Source organism: Epargyreus clarus, unplaced genomic scaffold (assembly GCF_041222505.1).
Source record: "Epargyreus clarus isolate Ecla_fem2 unplaced genomic scaffold, WU_Ecla_fem_2.2 ptg000001l, whole genome shotgun sequence".
Classification (NCBI taxonomy): Eukaryota; Metazoa; Arthropoda; class Insecta; order Lepidoptera; family Hesperiidae; genus Epargyreus; species Epargyreus clarus.
In genome coordinates, this window is record NW_027332209.1 from 12,898,807 (window position 1) to 12,923,763 (window position 24,957).

At 35.1% G+C, this 24,957-nt stretch overlaps 3 protein-coding genes across 3 annotated transcripts; 1 reads left to right on the top strand and 2 right to left on the bottom strand.

The window, feature by feature from the left end:
- The first annotated feature begins 490 nt into the window (after positions 1-490).
- On the top strand, positions 491-8,287 carry LOC140752250 (uncharacterized). Its single transcript, XM_073086510.1, has 2 exons — positions 491-646; positions 6,969-8,287. Exons 1-2 carry the CDS (start codon positions 623-625, stop codon positions 8,211-8,213), a joined length of 1,269 nt encoding a protein of 422 aa, XP_072942611.1. The 5' UTR covers positions 491-622; the 3' UTR covers positions 8,214-8,287.
- A 2,226-nt stretch (positions 8,288-10,513) lies between these two features.
- On the bottom strand, positions 10,514-19,721 carry LOC140752332 (endothelin-converting enzyme homolog). The gene is made up of 14 exons (XM_073086631.1): positions 19,278-19,721; positions 16,443-16,539; positions 15,903-15,997; positions 15,519-15,640; positions 14,971-15,154; positions 13,809-14,070; positions 13,437-13,731; positions 12,904-13,197; positions 12,627-12,827; positions 11,636-11,972; positions 11,511-11,559; positions 11,363-11,430; positions 11,127-11,257; positions 10,514-10,684 (listed from the first exon to the last, which is right to left on the bottom strand). The coding sequence occupies exons 1-14, from the start codon at positions 19,327-19,329 to the stop codon at positions 10,514-10,516; spliced, it is 2,358 nt and encodes a 785-aa protein (XP_072942732.1). The 5' UTR covers positions 19,330-19,721.
- Positions 19,722-21,742: 2,021 nt separating this feature from the next.
- Positions 21,743-23,970, bottom strand: LOC140742232 (uncharacterized). The gene is made up of 4 exons (XM_073073079.1): positions 23,936-23,970; positions 23,252-23,351; positions 22,605-22,796; positions 21,743-22,040 (listed from the first exon to the last, which is right to left on the bottom strand). The coding sequence occupies exons 1-4, from the start codon at positions 23,968-23,970 to the stop codon at positions 21,843-21,845; spliced, it is 525 nt and encodes a 174-aa protein (XP_072929180.1). The 3' UTR covers positions 21,743-21,842.
- Positions 23,971-24,957: the final 987 nt, after the last annotated feature.

Genomic DNA, 24,957 nt, shown 5'->3' on the forward strand with positions numbered 1-24,957 from the left:
TATATAAGGCTCATAAGTGTAACATTGTACAATGTACATTGTACATAAACAACTAATATTTATAATATTCGGTCAAACTTTTTGATCAAAACTTTTATATTATTCCTGCTGGTATTGATTTTCCAGCATATTTCATTCTTTTATTTGATTAAAATTACTTTATTATTACATTATAATTATAAATTATTGTATAATTTAATACAAATATTGTATTTCACATATTAATTATTATACATTTTCTATATTTAATAATATACTTAGCCTATATACAAGCTTTACTTATTATACATTGCCTGCATGCATTTATTTGCCATTATCCTTATTAATCTTCTATTTTTTATATGAAATTATTTTACTACATTTACTTAATTACTTTTTACGATTTGGGTGCTTACGTTCCAAGATTTGCATGTTCATGTCACTAAAAAGCATACCAGCTCTCGAGTGTAGGATCCTATGATAGCGTCTTATCCCCAGGTTCTATATAAGCCTCCGCTACACTCGCTGGCCACCAGATACACTCCACATATCAATACGATCGGGCGATATCGTCAATATATAGATTGGTACAAAGTAATGTGATTTTGCTGTGATATTTATTTAAGGAATTTAGTTTTTCAACATGGCTGCTGTCTACGTTTTGATGGTACGTATGTTTAAGATCTTAGATTTAAATCTAATGATATTTTTTTAGGTAGAGTAGTTTTTTTGTTAACACAAATTTTATTTAGTCCAGTATAAAATTTAAAATGATCTAGGATTGAAAAGTGCCCTTTAATAGAATAAATTGATTTAATAGCTATTATTACTTGCAACCCTTTTTGTGTTCCGCTACTGGGTATGGATTTTTTTCCACAAGTGGAGGGTGCTACGGTATGTTTATTAACAGTAAAATAAGTATTCATTAATGTGAGTAATTAGGATTAGTTACTCTGAATTTTTTTACTTAAATATGTAAATTTGTTCAGGTATCATATATTTAAAATTCAATAAAGTGGATCTCTACGCTCCTAGACTTAGTGTTCCATATTTTGGATTTCATGGACGTGTGTGAAATTTAAATTAATGTTTTATTGCCAACCGGGGATTGAACCTGGAACCTCTGAACCCGGTATAATGAATTGGTAGCCGCTCTACCAAACATGTCGTCATAATGGATGGTTGATAGACAACTTCAATTTAGAGCAGCGTCTTGTGATCTGAAATTGAGAAATCAAGAGGTCCTATGTTCGATTCCTAGACAATCACTATTTTTTTAACTTATATGTTGGCCCCACTCACTCTGACACGCGAATTGTGACCAACAGTAGGACAGCAAAGATTTCTTTGCATATAGATAATAACAAGTTATTAAAAAACTGGTTGACCATACTCTTACGCATAAGAACTGACCATCAATGTAACTTTTTATGTTACGTTACATTTGTAATGAGTTACGAGAATTACTTAAACCGTATCGAGCATGTCAGTCAGACGAATTCATGGTCTGGTGCATAGCCAATTGAGGCAAGTAAAGATCCCCGTGAAGTATACAATAGTTAAATAAGAATCTATGGCTAAGCCTAGTGGTTAAGAAACTCGGCCTCATGGTCAAGGGTTCAAATTCCAAGCAATCCAAATCTCTGATTTTCCAAAGTAATTTCTAATACGCACATAGCGTATTAGAAATTCATTATCACTTGCTTAGACACTGAACGAAAACATCGGGAGGAAACTTGCGAAAACTTACAAAAAAAAAAGAAAAAAGTTTTCAAAGGTATGTGAAGTCTACCAATTCGCATATGGCCAGCGCGGTGGACTATGGCCTAATCCTTCACATTTAGAGAGGAGACCCGTGCCCAGCAGTGGGACAGTAATGGGTTGATGATGAAACAAGAATTAGTGGTATATGTTAGCCCGGTGTTATTATATTTCTTACCCGACCACGGAGAATCAAAATGTATTTTTTGTGATAAGCACCTTATGTTTTATTTCTATTTTAATATATTAATTCCATTATTGTTTTTATCTTACCTAGGGTTGATTACATATGTCCATGGGCGGCTACAGCCACTTACCATCAGGTGGATTGCATGCTCCTTTGCTGTTTAAATAATATAAAAAATAGTCGTTGATCATTGTTTAATTAGCTAACAGCATTGTAAAGGCAAATTCACACTATAGTAGTATTGTAAACCTTAACAAATTTACAAGAAACGAAAATTTTCACAAAATTCAACATAAAACAAAAACTTAATAACTGCACACAATTAAAAACACGCGCTAAGAAAACTAGAAAAAAATCGAGTTCCATCACGATCACACAAATTAATAATATCAACTACGAAACTTAAAAATGGCGGCACAAAAAATGTGTTGGATGCCGATTGTGTGACCATTATCACAATTTAATTTTCTCTCATAAATCTTGTTTTTTATTATTATTACTGTATGAAATGAAATTGAGTTAATATAAATCTTGGAAAGTGTGAATTGATTTTAATTTATTTAGATTATTATTTTATTATCGATGTATTAATTTAATATTGTCAAAAATAAGAAACTGCTATTTGACACATATTTTCTTGATAGGTCAACACCTTTGCTTACATTTTGGACACCTAATTATGAATCAGACTATATACATATAGTCGTAGTTCAGTCGCTGGCCTAAAGTAGGTATAATAGTTAATTATGACGTGATAGAGTGCGTGAAAAGTATACATTAATATGGTATGATTGCAATCAATTCATTGGCTTTTTGTTGAGGTAATGATCCATTGCTCTATGCAACAGTGGTTTAGTTCTATAATCTTTTCAACGAGCTGATCAATTTTACTTTAGTATCTACAGGTTCTAACATTAAAGATAAGACTAAGTAATTTTATCATACAATTGACTAATAAAAAATATGTAAATAAAAAAATACTTGAATCAATATATTTTATCAAATTGTAAACGAAAAGAAAAAAATAAACAAAAAATCAAGGTATGTCTCATCGAGATATTTTCGGATGGAAGATTCATGATCTTGATTTTATGTATTTTTATCCGGTAAAGTAAATAATAAGTACCTATTGAAATTTCTTTATTGTGACGTTTAACACGGTGATTGTGTTTTTATTTACCAAGTACATTTGAATAAAACCACAGTGGTATAGTACTATAAGTATTATTGCGTTAACATAATGATGTACTTAATTCACATGAGAAGAAACACTTATAATATGAAAAGAAAAGTAGTGTAGTTTTCAAGTCGAAGTACAAAAATGTGTTATGTTTATAAATATCCTTAAAAGACAATCAAAAGAAAAAATGATAATGATGAAGAACAGGTTGTTAAAATTAATTAATGACCTTTTTTAGTTTATCTGTGGTATGTCAATGGAATATTATATTTTTATATTTATTTTGCCTTTGTTGGATCATATTTTAACATCGTATTGATTCAAATTTTGCAATATTCGGTTTAATACATATGTATATCAAATGTTGATTTCATGTAAGAAATAAAGTTTTCTACTTATTAAATACCAGTATATTTCAAAAGTTTTGGTGTACTATAAATAAGCAATTACTTAAATCCCCGTACCTTTTAAAACCTGTGCTAGAGTACGAATAAGCAATTATCCATAAAACTACTGCTTGAAAATATTTCTTTTACACCTATAAATATTTTTATGGTAAGAAAATATATTCAAAAATTCGTGGCGCGGCGAAGAAATGGCTATAAAAAGTTGGTATTAGCCTCTACATGCGCATTTTAGCCGAGTTTATTTAAAAGGGAATTTCCAACTCTACATGGCAATTTCGCTAAAGCTGAATATTTGACTTAACTCTATACTTGCCCCATATCCTGCCACAACGGATGTGACGTAAAGTTGGATGCATTAGATGATCGTGATATGTTTATGTATTTCTAGAATTATTTAATGAGATTATGAGAACATTTAGTGTGGGAAGATTAGTTTTTATCAGCAAGTACCTGACTTTTGCCAAAATTTTGCCTGAGGAAACCTGCACACCTGAAAGATTTACAAAAAGAAATCTCAAAGGTATGTAAGTCTACCAATACGCACTAAGCCAGCGCGGTGGACTATGGCCTAATCCTTCTCATTCTGAGAGGAGACCCGTGCCCAGCAGTGGGACAGTATGAAGTGAGAAAAATTTACTCGAGGCTTCTCAACTTAGTCCGCAGGAGTAATTCTCGTGTAACCGACTTTTGGTACTCTTATTCTATCTAAGGTTGACTAACGATGTTCAGGGGTTTATGATAAGCTTTTTACTTTTTCTTACGCTTTATGATGCTTTATGATACGATGGTGGGCAGCGTACTCGTTCGCTACTTCTATATTATTAAAAAGCATAACTTACTACAAAGCCTTTTCTCTTCAAATAGTTTGTTCTTTGGCACGCTAGAATGTTTATTATAAGCTAAAGTAAGGTATCAACATTACTCGTGGACAAATGTTCAAAATTCCTACAAAGTTTTGTATGTAATTGCCTACCTACAAGAACTACATGCCTTCTAAATTTGGCCCACTCGTATCGCCATAAATATAATTCAAATTTAAAGTCGCGCCCAGTTTTACTTCAGTAACTTGTATCATTACTAATGTATCTAGCGATCAACTTAGAAATATTATCGACTACTTTTTGCTAGCGACCCTGTTTTCGTTTTTAAAGCTGGTTTCAAAACTTAAAAAAAAACATAACATTTATGTGAGTGGTTTAACAAATGTTGCATATCGACTTTTTATGTTTTAATATGTAAGAAAACGAGCATGTAGTCCACCTGAAGGTAAGTGTCTATTGCAGCTCATGGACACCTGTAATCAATTTAAGATAGATTATTTAATAATAGCTTAGTCTTATAGCCAATTCTACTCATAAAAATGATTCGGCTTCTACCTTTAGGTTGCTACTTACCTTAGGTTTCTACCCTTTTTTATTCCAGTTTTCCTTATACGAACCTAAGGTGTTCCATATTATGTAATAATTTTTGAATTTTTTGAAATTTTGAATCAGCTATTTTTTTATTTTTTATTTGATTACAACATAACTATTATCGGGGTACGCCATAGGGTGTTGTATCTTTGGGTAATAAACTTTTGTTTAAAATTTGTCTACGAAACTCTTGATCAGGTATATTATTTTAATAGTTAAATAAGTTAGCAAATGACGCAACCCACATGTATAATGCAGTGTATACTTATGAGTGAATTAGACTAAACTAGAACATATTACACTGCAATAAATTGACAAGATAAATGGTTCCATGTTTTAATCTAGGCTTCAACTTCTACATTCGTTTCGTAATACGCGAATGCTTCTAAAATGACTAGAAACTAAAGTTTTCTACCTTTTAACGTAATGAAACGAAAAGTATTTGACTAATTGACTGTTTTAGGCATTATTTTTTGTGTTCATTTATTTAAATCTCAATTAATTACGTATTCATTTATTTAGTGTTAAACTGCTAGTGAGTTGATGATTAAAACATTGCGTCTTCATATGTCCATGTTTGTGGTTTCTACGAACCTGAGTAAGCGTAATTTATTGATGAATTAGATAGAGAGTATTGTGATTTTTTTCAAAATCCGAACTGGGGAATAGATTGTGTCGTTTGGATTGGAATCTGAAAATATCGTATGTGATTGAAATACATAGCTATAATCTATCATAAATGCAACATTATCTAAAACTGCATTATTATATTATTAGCTGACCCGGCAAACGTTGTGTTGCCATATAAATAAAAAATGTTAAGGGTGAACAACCCTTATCACTTAGGGGTATGAAAAATAGATAGTAGCCGAATCTTGACTACTCGATTCGACCTACTGAATATGTACATAAAATTTGGTGAAAATCGGTAGAGCCGTTTCGGAGGAGTACGGTAACTAACATTGTGATACGAGAATTTTATATAAACATATAAAATGCCGGTTATATGATCCACCAATCCATTATTTTGCTTGACACAGATCTATAAACTCTTACTTTACAAATTGTAAATAACTCTGAGGCTTAAGGCTTTTCAGTCTTTGTAGTTAAAATGAGAATTCGTTTTTAAATAGTAGTACATAGATACTCGTACATGACTGACACAAAATAAGAACATGTTTGATATTTAATCCTAAAGTTGTAAAATAAAAGCCTCGTTAAATAATACAACAAAAATAATTCACCACTAAGTCAAGATAATGTCGCATAGATTTACAACTTATGTCGCTAGATTGATATAGTTTTCACCCGGGCTATATCCGCTCGCCCTCGCCTTATTTCACCTTGACCGGTCTAGGCATTAGCCTAGAGCTTATAAGTATTTATTGCTAGACATAGGCTAACATAATAGGCATACCTGGCGGCAGGTGTTGTGTCAGCTTAATAAGGCCGCAATAGATTTGTAATGCTCTTTAATGACATTTTTAAAATTATATCGAACACGCCACGTTTGTAATCTACGAGTTAATATTTCTATGCGTGCTAGAGTTTAAATTGTTAGCAGTTGGTTTAAAATACTTAAAAGTAGACAGTATAAGAATTGCTATACGTCCAATGATGCGTCAGATCCTCTAATGTTATGTTCTGTAACTTTTATATTTATTTTTAGTAAGACAATACGGCAGCTTGGAGTTTATTTGATACATTGCTGTACAAGTTGCTGTAGCGAACAAAATCGCTTTGTATACTGTCTTTCTCTTACCCACCCTTCAAACCAAAATACAACTTTTTAATATTGCATCGGAGTTACGAAAGGTTCTACTAATTTTAAACAGAATTAAATTGTAATAGTATTTTAGGGGACTCGTATTGTTTACATTACTTTGTCATAAAATTTTGATATATATATCAAATTTTTCGTTCCATTTCACAATATAGACTCAGTAGCCAATTTATTATGTGGCTTATACAATTAACTTAATTCTTTAAAAGTAGATTTACCGTGATGCGTTTATTGAAAATGTTATTTCTTTTAATTTCAGACGCTGCTTATAGCGAGCAGTTTATCAAATGCAAAAGAGATTGAACAGAAACAGAAAATATCAGAACTGCTGGAGAATGGAATCAAAGACGAGCCTGTATCTGGTAAAGGAGTGAAGAGAGGGATTTTTTCAAATGGTCACGGATATGTGGGAGGCGGCTATGGAATAGCTTCCCATGGTGTGGGTTACGCTGCACCTAGTTTTGGATACGCTTCACATGGATTTGGATATGGCGGACCAGCAGTCGGCGTTGCTTCAGTCGGATTATCATCGCCTGGATTCGCCGTGTCTGGACCTGGCATCGCAGTGGGCGGTTCCGGAATTGGTATAGCGGCTGGTCCCGCTATCGCTGCGGGCCCAGGAGTGGCTATCGGTGCTGGTCCTGGAATTGCAGTCGGTGCCGCTCCCGCAGTGGCGGTCGGTGCTGCCCCCGCAGTAGCAGTCGCCGCTCCTCAAGTACAAACTTCAGTGTCTGTGGAGCCTAACCCCGTGATCCTTCGACAAGAAGTGCCAAGATTTATCACTAGGACAATCACGAGAGATGTCCAAGTGCCTGTTCAGGTGCCGGTTCCGGTGCCGGTCGACCGCCAAGTCCCGGTGCCCGTAAGAGTGCCTGTACCCGTGCCGGTAGACCGACCAGTCCCAGTCATCCACAAAGTCCCTGTAGAGGTGACGAGACAGGTCCCCGTGTACTACGAGAAGAGAGTGCCGTATCCAGTGAAAGTGCCAGTGTCGGTGCCTGTGCCATATCCCGTCACAGTGGAGAAGCAAGTGCCCGTTGACCGCCCCGTATACATCGATCGGCAAGTACCCGTCCCGCACCCAGTGTATGTGGACCGTCCAGTGAATGTCCCCGTGCCTGTCCATGTGGATAGGCCTGTGCCTGTGCCACAGCCTGTTGTAGTCGATAGACCAGTCGCCGTTCCCCACCCAGTCGTAGTGGAGAGGAGGGTACCAGTGCCAGCAGTGGCTGCTGTGGCTGCAGTGCCAGCCGTATCTGCAGGTTCAGCAGTCGGCGTATCATTGGGCGGAGGAATTGGAGGCGGAATCGGAGGAGGGTATGGAGGAGGATATGGAGGAGGCTACGGAGCAGGCTACGGAGGAGGCTATGGAGGAGGCTATGGAGGGGGCTATGGAGGAGGTTACGCCAGCTACGGCGGCCTCGCCAGCTACGGTGGCTACGGCGGCCACGCGATCGGCCACACTGGTTACACCAACCACTACTCCACGTACACTAGCCATTAAGTTTTGAAATGAAATACGTATGTACAAGTTGATTTGTAAATGCTTGATGTGGACTAATAAAGTGATTGAAACAATCGGTTGTAATAATATATGAAAACTGTATTTAAATTTTATTCACAAGCGTTCTGTAGAAAACAAATTGAGGAACAATAAAGGTGGAAAGAAATAAAATTAAGATTAATAAAATGTGCTAAAACACACTTGAATTACAAAATGTGAAATAAATGCACCACATTTAAATTATTCTTTTAAAGTAACACACTCCTACCATATTTACAATAACAACAAAACCTTACTATACACTACCTACTTTATAGACACGATGTCATTACAATACTTTCGCGGTTTCTTAGATTTGAGGCAGTAATTTACTAGTTAATATCCAAAATATAAACAAAAATAGTCCATTTACTAAATCAGATGGAAGTGAAATTACTTATTTCGTTAGCAATACATTACATAACTCAAAATAAGAACTAAACACAGTGAAATAGGTTTGGGTTTTTATTTACTATCTGTAAAGTAATACTTAGTTAACCATTTAAATGGACTTAAATCTTGAAATCTATTTATATACAGGGTGAATTTTTCAAATAGGCCTTCAGGGCCAAATTCAAAACTATAAGATGAGCCAAAAATGCTGAATATCTATTTTCTTAAAACAATCCTTCTCCTTGATTTGTCACATAACTTCTTTCCAGAATTTGATCCTTATAAGCGACAATAATAGATAGTTGAATAATAAAGAGGGTGTATTTTTTTCAAAATGAACTCGTTCGATTCCCAAAAGATATTTTAAAAACTAATGATGCAGTTTTAGTTTTCATCAAAATCGGCCTCGTAACTCCTCTCAGCATTTTTCGCTAATCCTTATAGTTTTAGATTTGGCCCTGAAGGACTATTTGAAAAATTCACCCTGTATATCTAGACATTGAATGTTAGACATGAGCCTTGGTTTACAAAATCATATTTTTATATTTAATTTTTCGACGGGCACTCCCTCTGTCTGCATTTGATTTTACGCTATAGATAATATTTTAATACTACTAATATTACTAAGTATTACGTATTTTTAATTAATACTTTTTGTCTGTCACGACACGTTTAGGATACGTTGTGTGTCTGTAGATGTAAATGAAGCCTTATTCATCATTTTGAAATTACATTAAACTTTATTGTCTTCACAATACAATATTGCAGCTTTAAGATAAAACCTTTAATACATCTCTTACTAAATAAAAAAAAAAATGATTTTCACAGTCAGGGCCTTCATAATTATTATCATGAAAATAATTTATTTATTACAAGTTCCAATCAATCCCACATTTCTTAAAATATTGTTATACCCATTTCTTATCAATTACAAAATTTACTAAACGTCTACCAAACGTAAATTACAATAGATAATACTGATAAATCTTAACTTTAACTGTATTTAGTAAACTGCAACCCACGCTGTTGGGTTAAATGAGGCTTATAATTCGTAGGCTTTTTTACGAGCATGCAGTCTACCTGATAGGAAGTGGTTGCCTCCGCCTATGGACATCTGTAATCAACCCAGATAAAATTGAAGTAATACTTGAGATCGGTCACAGATGCGATGCTAGTTCTAGGCAGAGAGTATGGCGGTAGTGCCTACGGTGTTGTACCACAATAGGTACTATCACCTTAAATAGATGTCTTCGAAGTTTATTTGTTTACTTTGTCCATTAGTATAGGAGAGGTTTCTTCAAAAAATAACGCATTTCTTTTCAGGGTTCATAGGGGAACCTGGAGGACATCTCCAGACCCTGGCGAAGTCCTCGCTGTTCTGAAGGGAACCCCGTGCTCGGAACTGTTGGGGCGAATGCTCATCTTCCAGATCAGCTTGCAAAGAATCCTTTGTTGACACACCACACCATAACTGATAAACGAAAATATTGTGAATTTTGGTCAATATTTCTATTAATTTATATTGCAATACTTTAAATCATTAAATGTGTGAAATATAATAAGCATACAACGACTAAGAAACAGTTGAAATAGACTGAGCAATGTTGTTAATATTCTGCTACACAATAAGTAGGTAATTGCATAATAGCACTGCGGTATTCTCTTTGAAGAGAATGCTAAAATAGAAAATACTAACAGTGGATACGTGTTCAAAATTGTTTAGAGATGATTTAATCATATTTAGCAATTGTATAAAGATGCATGATGAACTTCTATGATCCCATAGGAAGAGTATAACATATAAGACGAGATAGGATACATATTGTTTAAAGATGAAAATTGCGCAATTTCAAAAATCAAACAATGCATCATACATTTCCATAGGACAAGAAGAACAGTTGTTCAGAAGTTAGATGTTCGAAGCTGGGGAGCTTGGCTTCTGGGCCAACCTTCCTCAGATGTTCTTTCAGAGCTCCCAGCGCCTCCCGAAGACCTCCGTTGTCTGCGATATTCTCTCCTAGAGTCTTCTTACCATCTACCTGTGCATTATGATTATTTATGTTCCATGCTTCGTATGAAATTATTGTATGACTGACATATTTGACCAAATTTAAAAAAGAAACAAAATAATATTTAAAGACTGCAAAAACGAAAGACCCGACTGCTTAAAAAATTTACTTAAGTCACTTCCACAATAAAAAAATCTAACTACACTTCATACATTCAAATCCGATAAGCCGTTCGCACCCTATAAAGTAAAAATCCGTCAAGCTATTTTGCGATGCAAGCGTGCCAAAGCATGTGACATGCCAAATACATATCAAAACATTATTCTTCACAGTTGGATAAGAATGTTTTACTTGTATGTTGAAAAGTAAACTATAATGTTGTTACAGTTGATGGTCGAGTGTCCATTAAAAACGATCGCCGTCAAATAGTGGTTTCGGTAAAATAACACAAACATAACATGATATTACTTACATATTCGTCTAATTCGGGCACGTAATACGAAGAATATTGATCGACGAAACATTGTGTCATGTTTACAAATGACTCTATAGTTTCATTTGTCCACCAAGGTAACAAATTTCCATTTTTGTCGAATTGACGACCTAAAAGTAAAGAAAGTCCAACAGTAAAGCTACTATACTATAAGATAAACGCTAGAATAATAATTACAAATTAAATAAAATTTGGGGTATAACTTTAGCTCTTACCGAAGTTATCGAAGCCATGAGTGATCTCGTGGCCAAGGACGGTTCCGAGGGATCCATAGTTGAGAGAACTACAAATGGAAATATTATAAGTAAATACTGTCTATTTAGACGATATGATTTTTTGCCTGACTTATGTATAAATACTTACTCAAGTCCCAGATCAAAAAATGGATGTTGCAACATCACTAGAGGTACAGCTGCGTCCAACAATATTAAAAGTGTTTAAGTTATCTTTTACGTTTTCTAAACTACTCGAAGTTTTAGCGTACTTACTAATAGTGTTTTCTTGAAAAGTATGATATGCATTCACTTCAGTAGGGTCTGTGGCCCAAGTGAAGTTGTTTCCTTGTCTAAACCTATTGAGAGCTTTCTTAATTTTGGCTTGCACAATATTAATCATATTTTCCAAATGTGTTCCAGCATTTATTTCAAGGCCACTGTAGTACTGTTCTAATTTGCCTTCCTCTAGAAGCCAATCAGGGAATCCAACTAAGGTTTTCATCTGTATTATTTTTTGGTATGTCGCCAATTTTGTATTATCATCCATCCATTTAGCTTTGCCTACTAGCCGTGCTAAAGCGTTTTTCATTTCATCCAACATTGTGTGTATCTATGAAATGTAGTATAGATTTATTATCATAGTGAGCAAAATAATTGATTCCTGGACAAATAAAGCTTATAATTCCAACAATAGACTTTCTAATGATTGAAGACTTAGATTCTAATGATTCGATAAGGGTTGAAATGAGTAATCTAATAGCTTTAAATAGCTTTGAGTATTTGTTGTACACTAAAATAGTCGTAACATTGTTCTGTTTTATTGATTTACATTTATATAACCTATTCTGAAAACATTCAATACACAGAAATTGATTAAAAACAACATTTTATGCATTAAACTTTTGCGTGAGTTATGTAAATGCTGTTATTCAGATACTTAAGTTTTTTTAGATATAGGAGTAGCAGACGAGCATGAAGTCCATCTATGTATGGACTTACCAAAGATGGTAAGTGGCTACTGTCGACCATAGACATCTGTAATCAATCCCAGATAGGACTGGGTGTTCCGACCTAAGGTGGGCCACCACCCCTGAGGACTAAGCTGGAACGCCTCGGAAAAGTATACCTTCCTTACCACACCCTTCAAACAAGAACATAGCAGCGCTTAACATTGCTCTTATGGTGAGGCGGTGGTGTAGCCGGTGTTGAACCGCAAAGGGTTCTACCGCCCTAAAGTATAAACTATATTAGAAATTGTTATAACCTTAGGCTTCGTAACATTTATGAAATGTGGATCAGCTATAGCGTAAGATACCGCCATCCCGAGCATGTCGTTAACAGCACTTGCACATTGCAGGCTTCGAGCTGGCACTGGAGTAGCTTTGCCAACGTGCAGCTGTTCGTAAGCCCTTTGGAATAGAGCTCGCATTTCCGTCGTTGTATGGATTGCCATTACTTCTGACACCTTCAAATACATACATATGATTACTATATGATTCTTTGTTTAAAAAATAACAAAGCTAAGCTTTAAACATTCTAACCTTAATCCAAATATATAATTCAATAGTCACTGGCGGTATTTTAGACATAATCGCTGCCAAAAGAGACATGTATTTTAAATCAGGTTCGGAAACCATTATCTTGTCTTTTTCAAAATATATTGATACTTTGCTAATATTGAAAACGCCTTCTATATATTTTTTCCAAATTGGCATAGCCGTACCATTGTTACTCTCTACAATCATATCTGTATGGGCTTGTATTTCATCCACTGTGTAATCAGGTATATTCAGATAAAAGTCTTCTTCAGATTCAGTATTATTGCTGGTATCTATCTGAAAAAGTGTAAAATCATATTCGGGACTTTACACAAAACTATATAAGAATTTTATATTCTTTATTATACGCCAAAAATATAAATGTAGGTGTATATTATTTCAATTTTGAAAAGCTTTTACATTGATATGAAATCAGATAATTGTGTTCAGTTTAGTATTTAATAGGTTTTAGCTTGCTAGTCGTGTCCATTAAGAATGTCATACATTACAATTTCTAGATATAAATAAATAATTACCTCGAACAAATCATTGTCAACACTGTAATATTCATTCGCAGCTAAAAAAATGTTCTGGTCTAATTCAACTTCACTAAGTTTCGAGTCTTTTGTACCACCAGCTTCTAATACGAATAGTTTCATTAATTCTGCATAAAAAAGTTTATACACTTGAGCGGATTTTTCATCATCTGCATCAACGTCCTTATGTGCTTCATTTTGAGGGCTTAGTACTTTATTAAAAAGAAAATTGGATCGACGATTTAGAATTTGCATATTTTTGTGCCCTATGTGGCGTTTCTTTTCATTGTGCATACTGAAAAATAATAAGTAACTTAGGTATGGATATTTTTAACATTAACATTATTGTGGTCACTATGTCCAAATTATTACCTTGGGAAGGGATTTGTGGTTTCAGGTGACCCCATAACGAGCCTGTATATCGATGAATTCTTAGGATCAGTAAAAATGTCAAATCCAATTAACACGTCCATTCCTAACTGAATTTTGATCTGTATTACAACTTCTAGCCAATCGAACGTGTATGCGGAGTATTCGAATTTTTCAGAGACATTAATATAAGTTGGATAAGAAGGAAGACCTAGTGACTCTAATATTTTTAGAACAGGTCGCAATTCACGTTTATCCAGAGTTTCTGAAAAAGAAAATATATTGACAATTTTTATTTATTTATTTTCTACTTGCACCCATTCAATCAAACACTGGATTATTATTATACTTTCTATGTTCATAAGATTCTCTATGTGGCGAGTGCATACATAAATACCAATATACAAAAATACAGACACAGAAAAAATCGAAATAATTCATTTTGATGAATGGCTGGTCGGAATTGAACTAGGAATCCACAACATGGTAGATATGGTGACGGTTTGATCGTCAATAATTTGAGGTACGCGTGACTCGATATGATCTTTTGGTAGATAACAAAAGCACGAAAGAGAATCACGCTATGGAAGGTTAATGTATGTTATGCGTATCTAGGAATTTTAAACAAGTGTTAGAAGGCCAAACTTTGTATGTTCTTACTTATAATATGTAAGAAGATATTATGCACAGTCGTGCGTCTACATATGCATATACGAGTAGTTAAGAAGGATTTACTGTTTGGCGACTACCGACTGTAGCTTTCGCTATATACCATTTATGTTTTCGTTTGACGTAGAGCAGAATATACTAGTTAATAAGGTTATATTTCATCTTTATGTAAATGTAGTGACCGATCAACATAAAAGTAAGATTTTACAAATTGGACTTAGGGCGCATCATAATTACCAAAAAATCAAAAATTAAAAAAAATATTTATTATGCTCTACAAAATGAGTTATATAACACACAATTATTAGAGCCACCCTTTGAGCGGTTCATTGCTTGTCATGGGTTCCGCTCTTCCATATCATTTTAAAAATAGACCTTATAACATCACATTTATAATAGTACGTGTGTTTATGCGTACGTATGTGTGTGTGCATGTGTACGTGTGTGTGCGAACGTGAACTATACCGATGATTATCAAGAAAACTATCTCAGTTACCAGTATCCATACACGCAGTATACATGTCCTTCGCCTGCTGGACAGGGCGCGGCTGGTGCGAGGAGTTCCTGCTCAGGAAGTCCCGGACTACTGTGTACACCTTGCTCTGTTTGTCCCGGAACCAGTCGTATGAGCGGTACGCGTCTGGCCTGGGATGGTCTTCGGCCCAGTTACCGCATGCGTACTATATAGATTAGTAAGGGAAAAATAGAAAGAGTTCATTAGAGTAAAAGAGGAGAGAATATTTTAAGTCTTTTGTCCAATTGAATAGTAATCTTGATGGCAATTCTATTGCCGCCCATGGGTATTTGTAATCAAACGTAGATCAGATAAGAGTCCTACCTGAGGACGGCCACAGATACGTGCAACCCTTGAGGACTAATTTGGAATGGATAAGTATGTCATCCTTACCACACCCTTCAAAACGTAACACAGCAGCGCCGAATGCTGCTGTTATTAGAAATACGTGTAGCGGTGGTCCTCTGGGAGTTCAACCTTAAGGGTTCTACCACCTACAAATGAGTATCTTAGTATGAGCATATGTTTACCTGATAGAAATCTTTGCAAGGGTCTGCTGTCTTGTCCATAGATAATGCTAGATTTGCAGCAGATCGTAAGCACTCTCTGGTCTCACATATGTTAATGGGTCTGTTTCGTTTTTGTTTTATATCTAAAAAACGTCTTTAATATTGTGTAATTTGCATATAAGTGATTGTATTTTTTATAAAATATATGTTTACACGCAAAGTGAATCCAATGTTCAGTGCATAATTCAAGTCATAAGTACTACACATTGGAAACCAGAGCGTAGGAGCGTTTAACAATATAGTCGTAAGGCAGAAATAGGTGAGGTGATGATGCCTTCGGAGTCGTGCCAAGAAGGATTCTATCATTATAAAACAATTCGAAAATAAATTATGAGTAATACTTACACAATACTGTCATTGCTATAGCTAAGGCCAATAATACTAAGAATAATACTATTATGATGATTACAAATAATTTGGTTTTGTGTTTTCGTCGAAACCTGAAAACAATGATTTTAATCAACTATTGGGGTGAATGAAGCCTTAATAAAAATTAGATGTAGTATTCGTTAATGTACAATTGTATATATTAGTGAGAATAAAAATGAAATTGACTTGGGTACAGAAAATACTTCAAAACCGGCCATACTAGCCAATCCAACATTGGGCTTTCTTCATTGGAACGACAGCGGTACGTCTCCGACATCGACATCAGTTGAAACATGTGTAATTTTGTGAAATTACTGATGCCGACATAATGCGTCCAAGAAGAGTCCATTCATTTTGCATAATTTATTAACACAAACTTCCTCTAAAAGGAATTAGCGTCAATATCTAATTTAGAGGGAATCGAAGACGCATGTTCAGTTTATGGCATTTGCATTATTGTAATTACGTGATTGTAATTCTAACGGTACGATTTATAAGTAGTTATTTTAAAAGTACCTCGCTGTTCTGGAGCCAACAGCTATCAAATACCCGGATTCTCGTAATTCGTGGCCATTCTTCAGTGGAGGAGTAGGGGGCTTGTCACTGGTTGCACCTGGAAAATACTAAGCTTGAATATATGAAAGTGGACCTATCTGGACACATCTATTTCTGTTAATATGAGATTGACTTATTTTATGTAAAGTGTATGTAGTTTAGAGGTATGTATAACTAAAGCTCTTTGATAAGTAAAATAGAAAGATACTTGACCGTCTTTAAATTCAATGAAGCCACAAAAGGATGCTATTATCATTTATAGTTTGAATACTTGAAAAAAAAAAACGGTTTTAGCGACAATGTACGTATAGGTAAGTAAGTAGTACGTAATTTACGTAATAAATAAATAAATATTACAAACATTGTAGAACAGACACGTGGCAACACGCAACAATTTCAATTCTCAAAACTGTTACACTTTCTTGTTAGGAGCGATCAATCTATTATTTTACTCCTCTAACTAAAGTCAAACAATAATATCGCGATATTTTCTATCATCGTTATGGCAAGGGACAATTAATTTCTATTAAACGCACAACTTTGAAAAATCAGAGACGTTTGGGATTCATACCTTGAAATCCCGACTGGACAGGCCGAATTTCTGTTAGGCTATCACTATTCACTACTTTATGTATAAAATAATATGCATGTACATACTTTTGTAATGTACAAAAAGAATACATTCAAAATATAAATTGGTGGGAGCGAAATGCGACATATTGATTTTTTTGACCCTAAAGATAGGCCGCGCGATAACTAGAAGTATACTGTAGGTTGTAAATAAATCTGTTAGGACGGCGAAGTTTTTACAATCTAATGACTACACGTCGCCTTTTGATATGTTTACTATTTTGGTTTGGTTTTTATATGTTAGGAATAGGTGATAAGTTCGGTAAGTGTTATAATGATGGTACCTATTGCATAATTTTTTTTTGTTATTTTATCAAATGAAAGTAGTAAGTGAACAGGCAGTTCATTTCGAACAAAAATGGACTGCCGTCCATGGACGTAATTAATTCCAGATAGGATTGGTCCTAAGGTATCCTAAGTTTTCTATTTACCTATATCCCACTATTTTGTAAACAATTAAGATAATTTGCCGTTGTTATGTGTGTGTACAATGCATTACGCAATAAAGTTATTTCTTTCTTTCTATTTGAGGTCGGTCAAATATCCTCATGAGTCCTTTTTGAAAAGTTGCCTGATTACTATCACATATCTCTAGAATCAGCGTTGACTTGATAACGTAACGTATGAAATTGGGATAATATCACTACTAGTACAGATTGCCTGTCAGCGCCAGCTTATTTATTAGCTGCTATTGCAGCTTATTATTTAGTATTTGCAGCTTTGCAGCAATGCATGGCGAATTTCTACATGTTCCATAGGGAACATGTAGAAATTTTAATACCCGCCAACGCCGACATATAAATGTATTGTACGAAGAACTTTTAAGTTTTGAGAATATTGTAAAAGTAAGTTAAAAGTGCTATGATTTGAGATTTTTAATGAACAAAAAGTAAACCCAAAAACCAAACAACAAAATCTATTCGAATAAAAGTTGATTTCTAAACCAACATAGCCACGACTGCATCACAACGTTTTATCATGATAAATGGCCGGATATCCAGCTGAAAATGCGAACAGGCAACCTCAACTGTAGCTTAAACAAGGACTTTAGTGCAATTAGCATTTCTGATAACGGCTTTCTATGAAAGCTTCGTTTTGACTTTGTTTTACATTTTTATTTTGTTATTTATTTATTTATTACGCTCCGATTTAAAAATTAAAGTTGTTATACAGAAACTCAAGTTACTTACATACTCTGTAATAATTATGACAAGAGACAGTCTCACTATAATGTATTAAAATAGTAACAATGTGTGGAATAAAAAATTTTTTTCTTGTGGCTAGGACGAAAATAACTTAATTTAGTTTGATTGACCTTTAATAACCCTAGTCGTTGACCTTAAAAGGGCTAGACGAAGTTATTTTATTATTCCACGTAGAAATTTTGTTATTCGACTAAGATTGTTAAAATTATACGGATACTAGTATTACTCTAGCTCTAAGCTAATCATAAGCCAGGTTAAATTTGTAACTATATTTGCACGCCGAAATGGTAAAAATAAGATGATTATTGTATCTTAGGACAGATTTCACCAGAGTTTTGTACCTTATTTGGCAAATAAATAAAATGTTTTGATTTTTTTGAAGCTGGATCTAAAATTAGTGAAGATTAAAGACATAAAACAAATGTAAAAGGACACATTGGGTGTTCGGTATGTGTTAAATGTGTCAAAGTAGGTAGTGTTGTAATAGTAGAACATCCCTAATGATATAAATTTTTCCTTCTCCTAGATGGCGTGCCCGAGAGTTGAATTGCGAATACCATGGGTGTATCTTTGTTAAGGGGGATCCGAAGTAAATAATATCTAAAATAAGCCAGCGAAAAATAAAAAATGGTCCTCCAGTTTGAAAAATTGAAGACTAACTGTACCCTTATGTACAACGTCCAAGAGGAACGATTTCACTCGAACTGATCCTACGATTTTTATAAGTTTTGTCTGTATTAGAAATTATTTTTTTTTAATGACGAAACCAACGGTCTTAAGAATTTTCGTCCATAAAATAACCTCTCTTTGGGAAGTCAGTTAATAAAATTTTAAAAATGTATCGGGATGAGACGTTTATTAATCCATATTTTAGTATGGTGAACCTATACATTTGATGACCTGAACACTTCTACAGCTGTCCCGAATCCAGCTATGATGATTGTAGTTAGAGTATACTTACGAGTAACACTTGGTCCCATAACATCTTCATCCTCACCTGACCACGCGTTCATTTTGATTGAACTTCTTAATACTGCACTATGCAATAAGTATTGCCATTCTTAAATATTCAAGAAATCGTGGAATACCTTTAGTAAATACATTTTTTTCTTTTTCCTTAAGTACTTGTTACATTTTGTTTCTGACAAGAAGTAGTTTATTTTTATTGCCTTAAGTATTTATTTTATTGGTCATTTATTGTTATTACCATTTAAAACATTTATGAACTATAAATAATTAAATAGATTATATATTTCTACGGTTTCACTTTATCATTTGATCGATATCTCTCATTATCAGCCGATAAAACTAAATCATTATTTTACAGGTTGAACTATATTTTTTACGATTTGAACTAAAGTTAGTTTCACGGTACGTTCGGAGCGAAGGTATTGGAGCCACTGAAACTTTGTGGCGTACTGAAAAGCGTGTATAGTTTCGGTATAGTCACCATGAGTTGGCGTATTCCTGGATAGTCACGGTGTTTGACCTTGTCATGCTTTGTCTAGGGTAAATTGAACTTAACTTACTTAAATTAACTGTGTAGTTTTGATAATAATGTTGTGTAGGGCAGAGCCACCAGAATATTAAGAGTTGTATAAGTGTAGGTACTTTTATTTAAAAAAAATCAGACGTTTCATCCATTAAATGTTACATACAAACCGTTAGAGGAACTATCTGTTTCTTAGCATTGCGAGTAATGAAGGGTCATGATATTTACACTATTAATTTAAAAGTCACAAACATTTTAAATGGGACGATTACATACATTTGTTCATTAACGGTATTACCCAGTCGAAGTTGCTGTGATGTATGGAGGAATACTCGAGTGAAATCGCATATACAATGGACATAAATTCTAATTATATGGTGTTAGTTGTAAAGTTGGTTTCACTTTAAGTAAAAAGCTCATTTATTTTAAATAAATAAATATTTGATAATTATTTTTTTATAGAAAAAAGACAAACAAATATAAAGTCCCTGTTTATTCAAATTTTTGGTTACAACACTCCACTCAATTCATAGGATAGTGGTGGCCCGCGATGTGCGACACGCGATCTAGTGATGTGCCGCTATCGATTCAACAACATTAAATACAGATTTATGTCATTCCACTGTGTCGCGTTCCCGTGTCAAATTACGTTGTATGCAGGAAATGTGCAATTAAATGTTGTTTGTTGTTTGCAACTTTTACAATTAATGTTCTGACATTTCAAAATTAACTAATCGGGTAGGTATCGTGAAGTTAATTATGATAAAACAACGCAGCCAATAATTCAATGTATTCATTCTAAGGTTTTTGCTGCATTTTTGAGAGTACTGTACTGTATTTATGATTTCTTATTTTTATATAAATAATAGAATATGTAATATATAGATATCCTGTATTTTGGATACGAATACATACACAAATCCTTATATATATATTTCTTATGTGCGTGTGTATGTCACTGAACTCTAGACTAGACTATTTTTTATGAAATTTGTTGTGTGTGTTCAAGAGGACTTGAGAATGGTTAAGATTCACTAAAAAATACAACCGACTTCTATGTCACTACAAAGTAAAAAATAATTGAAATAAATGTTGGTTTAGTATATATTTCTGAAGTCGGCGCTCAATATATTTCGTTGGATAATGATGTAAACAGCGTATCTAATATAAGTTATAGCCCTTTCTATCGATACTTTTGATTATGAAGTAGGCTATTAAAGGCGCAACACTAATGCAAAATCGATAACTGTTAGATGAATATTTCATTGACTTGGTTATGGTTATTCGATTGTGTGTACAGAATGTTGACATAGTTAGAAATGTGTCGGTATATGGGCACCCCAATTAAATGTCATCATAAATTTTTGATTATTTATAAATAAGTGAAATGGAGACGTCGACCCGTAATTTGAATAACTGTCTACTGTCTGTAGCATCGTAGCTAACGGATGAACCAATTTTTGATATTTATGGTTTAAATGTGTCTGGAGCCAGCTTCTTAGCTATCACTAATTTACATGTTTTTTATAAAACTTATTGAAAAATCAGTAACCTACTCCATATTAGATATAAGTCGTACTTGAGGTCGGCCACAGATGCATTGGTACCCCTGAGGACTAAGTTGGAACGCCTCTGTTAAATATGTTCTGAGAGTGAGAGTGGTTTACGCCATAGTTCACTCCTCTGCCTAAGTGCATTTTTTTTAACTCTCAGGCATTTTGAATCTTCACTATCGTTTTTAATTATCGTTATAGCAAGTGTTATGTTTACTTTACGCAAATGTCTGAAAAATCAGAGGTGATTCCCCTCGACTGACGGGCTGAGTTTTAACCACTAGACTATCACTATTTAAGAACGCGTTACAGCCCAAAAATGTTAATAAATTACTCTAAATTTTACATTAAAAAATAAAAGTGTCAAAATAAAACAACATCTTCAATACTGATTAAATAATAATTTATTTGCACCACGCCGTAGAGCGGACATGACCTCAACGCGTAAACAATTGTAATAGAACCTTACTTACAATAACAATTACCAACCATGGCCATACGAGCCGTATGATCCGTATGATCCGAGCGACGGGTACGACGGGTACGACACGACCTTCTGGACCACTGGGGCAGCTTGCACCACTGGCTGCGCGATGACTGGGGCGGCGTGGACCACTGGTTGTGAGACCACTGGTGCTGCGTGTACGACATGTTGTGCTACTGAGACTGGGTGGACAATCTGAAAATAATATTTAGTATGATATAATTGAAGGTCGAATCTCTGTGGTTCGACAACAAAAGCACCAACGTCACATCATTATCCATAATAATAGTGTCAAACTCTGCTGTAAGGGGACACACTAACAAACTACACGAAGCGTTGGACCTTAATCTTCATGTATAGTAACGTATCTGTGAGCGAATTCAAGTAGGACTATAGGCTCATACAAGATTGATTAGTGATGTCCAAGTGTCCAATCACTACAGGTGGATATATAAACAAGAACAAAATAGCAATGAACACTGCTCTTATTAGGCAGAAACAATCGAAGAATAGAATATGATTTCGTCGGGATTCCTTTCGGCCATAAAGGTGTAGGATATGGAATGAATGTCAAGTTATTCACGGAGCACTATGCTATAGAGCTCTTTAAGCATGGTACAAGAAAAGTTATTTTTCAAAGCCAGCGATACATTGGCCACTTCATTCGAATGGTGAATGTCCACAAAAGGCCATGACTACTTTCTATCAAGAAGTTCATTTGCTTTGTGGCTAAGATAAGCATAAAGATTGTAACTCTACCTGTTGGAACGACGCGTAGCTGGTGGCTGGTTTAGCAACAGCCACTGGTGCAGCGTGGACGATGGGAGCAGCGTGGACCACCGGGGCCGCGTGGACCACGGGCGCGGCCTGCACCACCGGGGCCGCGTGGACCACTGGTTGAGCTACTGTGTATGTGGGCTGGGCTACTGCGACCGCGGGTTGGTGGAAAAACTGCGGAGAAGAGAAATTATTGTTATGGTAACGTAACTATACCCTTACCATGACTTTTTACGTTTTGAAAAATATGACTGTTTTGGTATTTGTTTACGTATTGGCCCATACGATTTCCTAGTTCTGACACAATCCGCTAGGGGCGCTGATTCGAATTTGTATGGGCAAATACGTAAACAAATATCAAAACAGTCATATTTGTCGAAACGTAAAAACTCCTGGTAAGGGTACTGTGTACTTAATACCTTTTTTCGTTAAAGAATTGGTTTAAGGCCTATTTTTTTTTCTTCTTATGGCGTGCCTAAAGAAGTAAGTATTTGAAAAATCAAAGTCAAGTCAAATTAGCTTTAAAAACACTAGTATTCTTAGTATTATTGTCGTTTTGAATAAGATATGAGAATTTGAATTTCGCGTGAAAAATACATAAGGACCTAAGAATTTTAAGGTATACTTACGTCACCGCCGCCATAGAAGCCGCCTGGCTTGGGTTTGGCGACCGCCACGGACAAAAGGGCGAAGAATACCTGAAAACAATGATAACATGTTTTAAAATATGAGTATCAGTTCATCATCATTAACCCGTTACTGTCCGAATACTAGGCATGGGACTAGTCTCGGAGTATCGAAATAGTCTTCTTATCGTGTTGGCCAAGTGCAGTTTATAGTAGGAGGTCCCACGATGCTAAATGTGTACTAACTCGAGCGTCATTGGAACCTATACGATTGTGTAGATTAGATGTTAGAATGAAGAAAAGGTTATATGATATTTTTCGATTCAGCGGGGGTTTTCTTATTCTGACGATTCGAAAAAAAATAGTATGAAAATGTGTGAAGAATAATGTATTTTCGTTAAAGTTTACGATTATTTCTTTAATGTATATTAAGTTATCTTTTGAAAGTTTTAAGAAGAGCGAGGTAAAAATTTTTAAAGAAGGTATCCGCTTTAAACTAGAAAATTTTGTGAGACACTTGTGAGAAATTTCAAGCCTTAGATTTGGAGACAAAACAGGAAGCCGCGACAAAAAAGGGATTTCTCCCTTCTTTAACCCACTAACCCCATTATATCGTCACCCCATAGCGATAGAGCTTTACTGCCCTACTTTGTACCACATGAGTAGCTTATGACGGGTTTTCCTCACCTTGTAAGTTTGTAGCATATCATGGTTTGTAGCATCGTGCCATGTGGCTGTTTCTTTAATAGTTCCTAGAACTAGATTGAGTTCGCAAATGAACTTGATTGAGCTCGCAAATTGGTGAATTAATGATTCGATTAATCCGATTGATTGGCCTGGTTTAATAATTGTTGGAAATATCTTAGGTCTTCATTTTTTGGTCGCACAATTAATTTTATTTATTTATTTATCGTTACATCTATCATTACAGGTATTCTTAACCTAAAGCGATAGAGTAGCCTAATTATAACGTTACATATAAGATATTAAATATACTGATACTTTTGCGAATTCACTCCAGTGACAACAAAAGACGTCACTTCTATTGTGGACCTCATTAAGAATCCGAACAGCTCTGGTGAGGGGACCCTTGGCCAGTAGCTTGGTCCTAGCTGCCGGAGGCGCCAACAGCGGCGGGCGATGCCGTCGCCACACATACCGATTTGGCACGCAAATATTTAATGGTTCTCACCCTTAACAATAGAAAATTTCTCGTGTATGGTAACAGTACCCACACACACATACACAGGTACACACACAAAAAACGATTACATCTTTTTGTAAAACTCGTTCCTTTTTATTTATTTTTGTGATTAATAAACTTTTGTTTATTAATCACGAAAATAAATAAAATGTTCGTAGATTGTCTATTCTATATGATTATATTTTTTTAGATCTTTAGAGTACCTCTATAACACCGTAGCCATTCTTTCGTAGCGCGTAGTATCTGAATTAGGGTTGTTACATACTAGGGCCTACTCGGTTTGTCCCTGTAGTTACGGGACCAGAATAGGGTTACGGTATCCTCGGGGTTGCGGGTGGCAAGAGTGGGAGATCGGACCACCTGGCCAGCGACCCCGGTAAGGACCAGCACAACACGGACCAACACCAGACGATATGGCGAGCGGCATGCTCACCTGGGCGGAGCCCGATGGGGCAACGCGCTGAGAGGACTCTGGTTGCGTTCTTTTGGAGATCCCGTAGTCCTT

Bases quoted from the DNA above. Each gene is read 5' to 3' on its own strand.
- LOC140742232 (XM_073073079.1), bottom strand. From the start codon at position 23,970: ATGCTACAAACCATGATATGCTACAAACTTACAAG. The intron at 23,352-23,935 runs GTGAGGAAAACC...GAACTGATACTC, and splicing joins ATATGCTACAAACTTACAAG to ATATTTTAAAACATGTTATC. The intron at 22,041-22,604 runs GTAGAGTTACAA...TATTATTTTCAG, and splicing joins GCTACGCGTCGTTCCAACAG to ATTGTCCACCCAGTCTCAGT.
- LOC140752332 (XM_073086631.1), bottom strand. From the start codon at position 19,329: ATGAACGCGTGGTCAGGTGAGGATGAAGATGTTATGGGACCAAGTGTT. The intron at 14,071-14,970 runs GTAACTGAGATA...TTTCTTTTTCAG, and splicing joins TACTGCGTGTATGGATACTG to AAACTCTGGATAAACGTGAA. The intron at 11,973-12,626 runs GTTATAACAATT...TACATTTCATAG, and splicing joins TAAATGTTACGAAGCCTAAG to ATACACACAATGTTGGATGA.
- LOC140752250 (XM_073086510.1), top strand. From the start codon at position 623: ATGGCTGCTGTCTACGTTTTGATG. The intron at 647-6,968 runs GTACGTATGTTT...TTTTAATTTCAG, and splicing joins CTGCTGTCTACGTTTTGATG to ACGCTGCTTATAGCGAGCAG.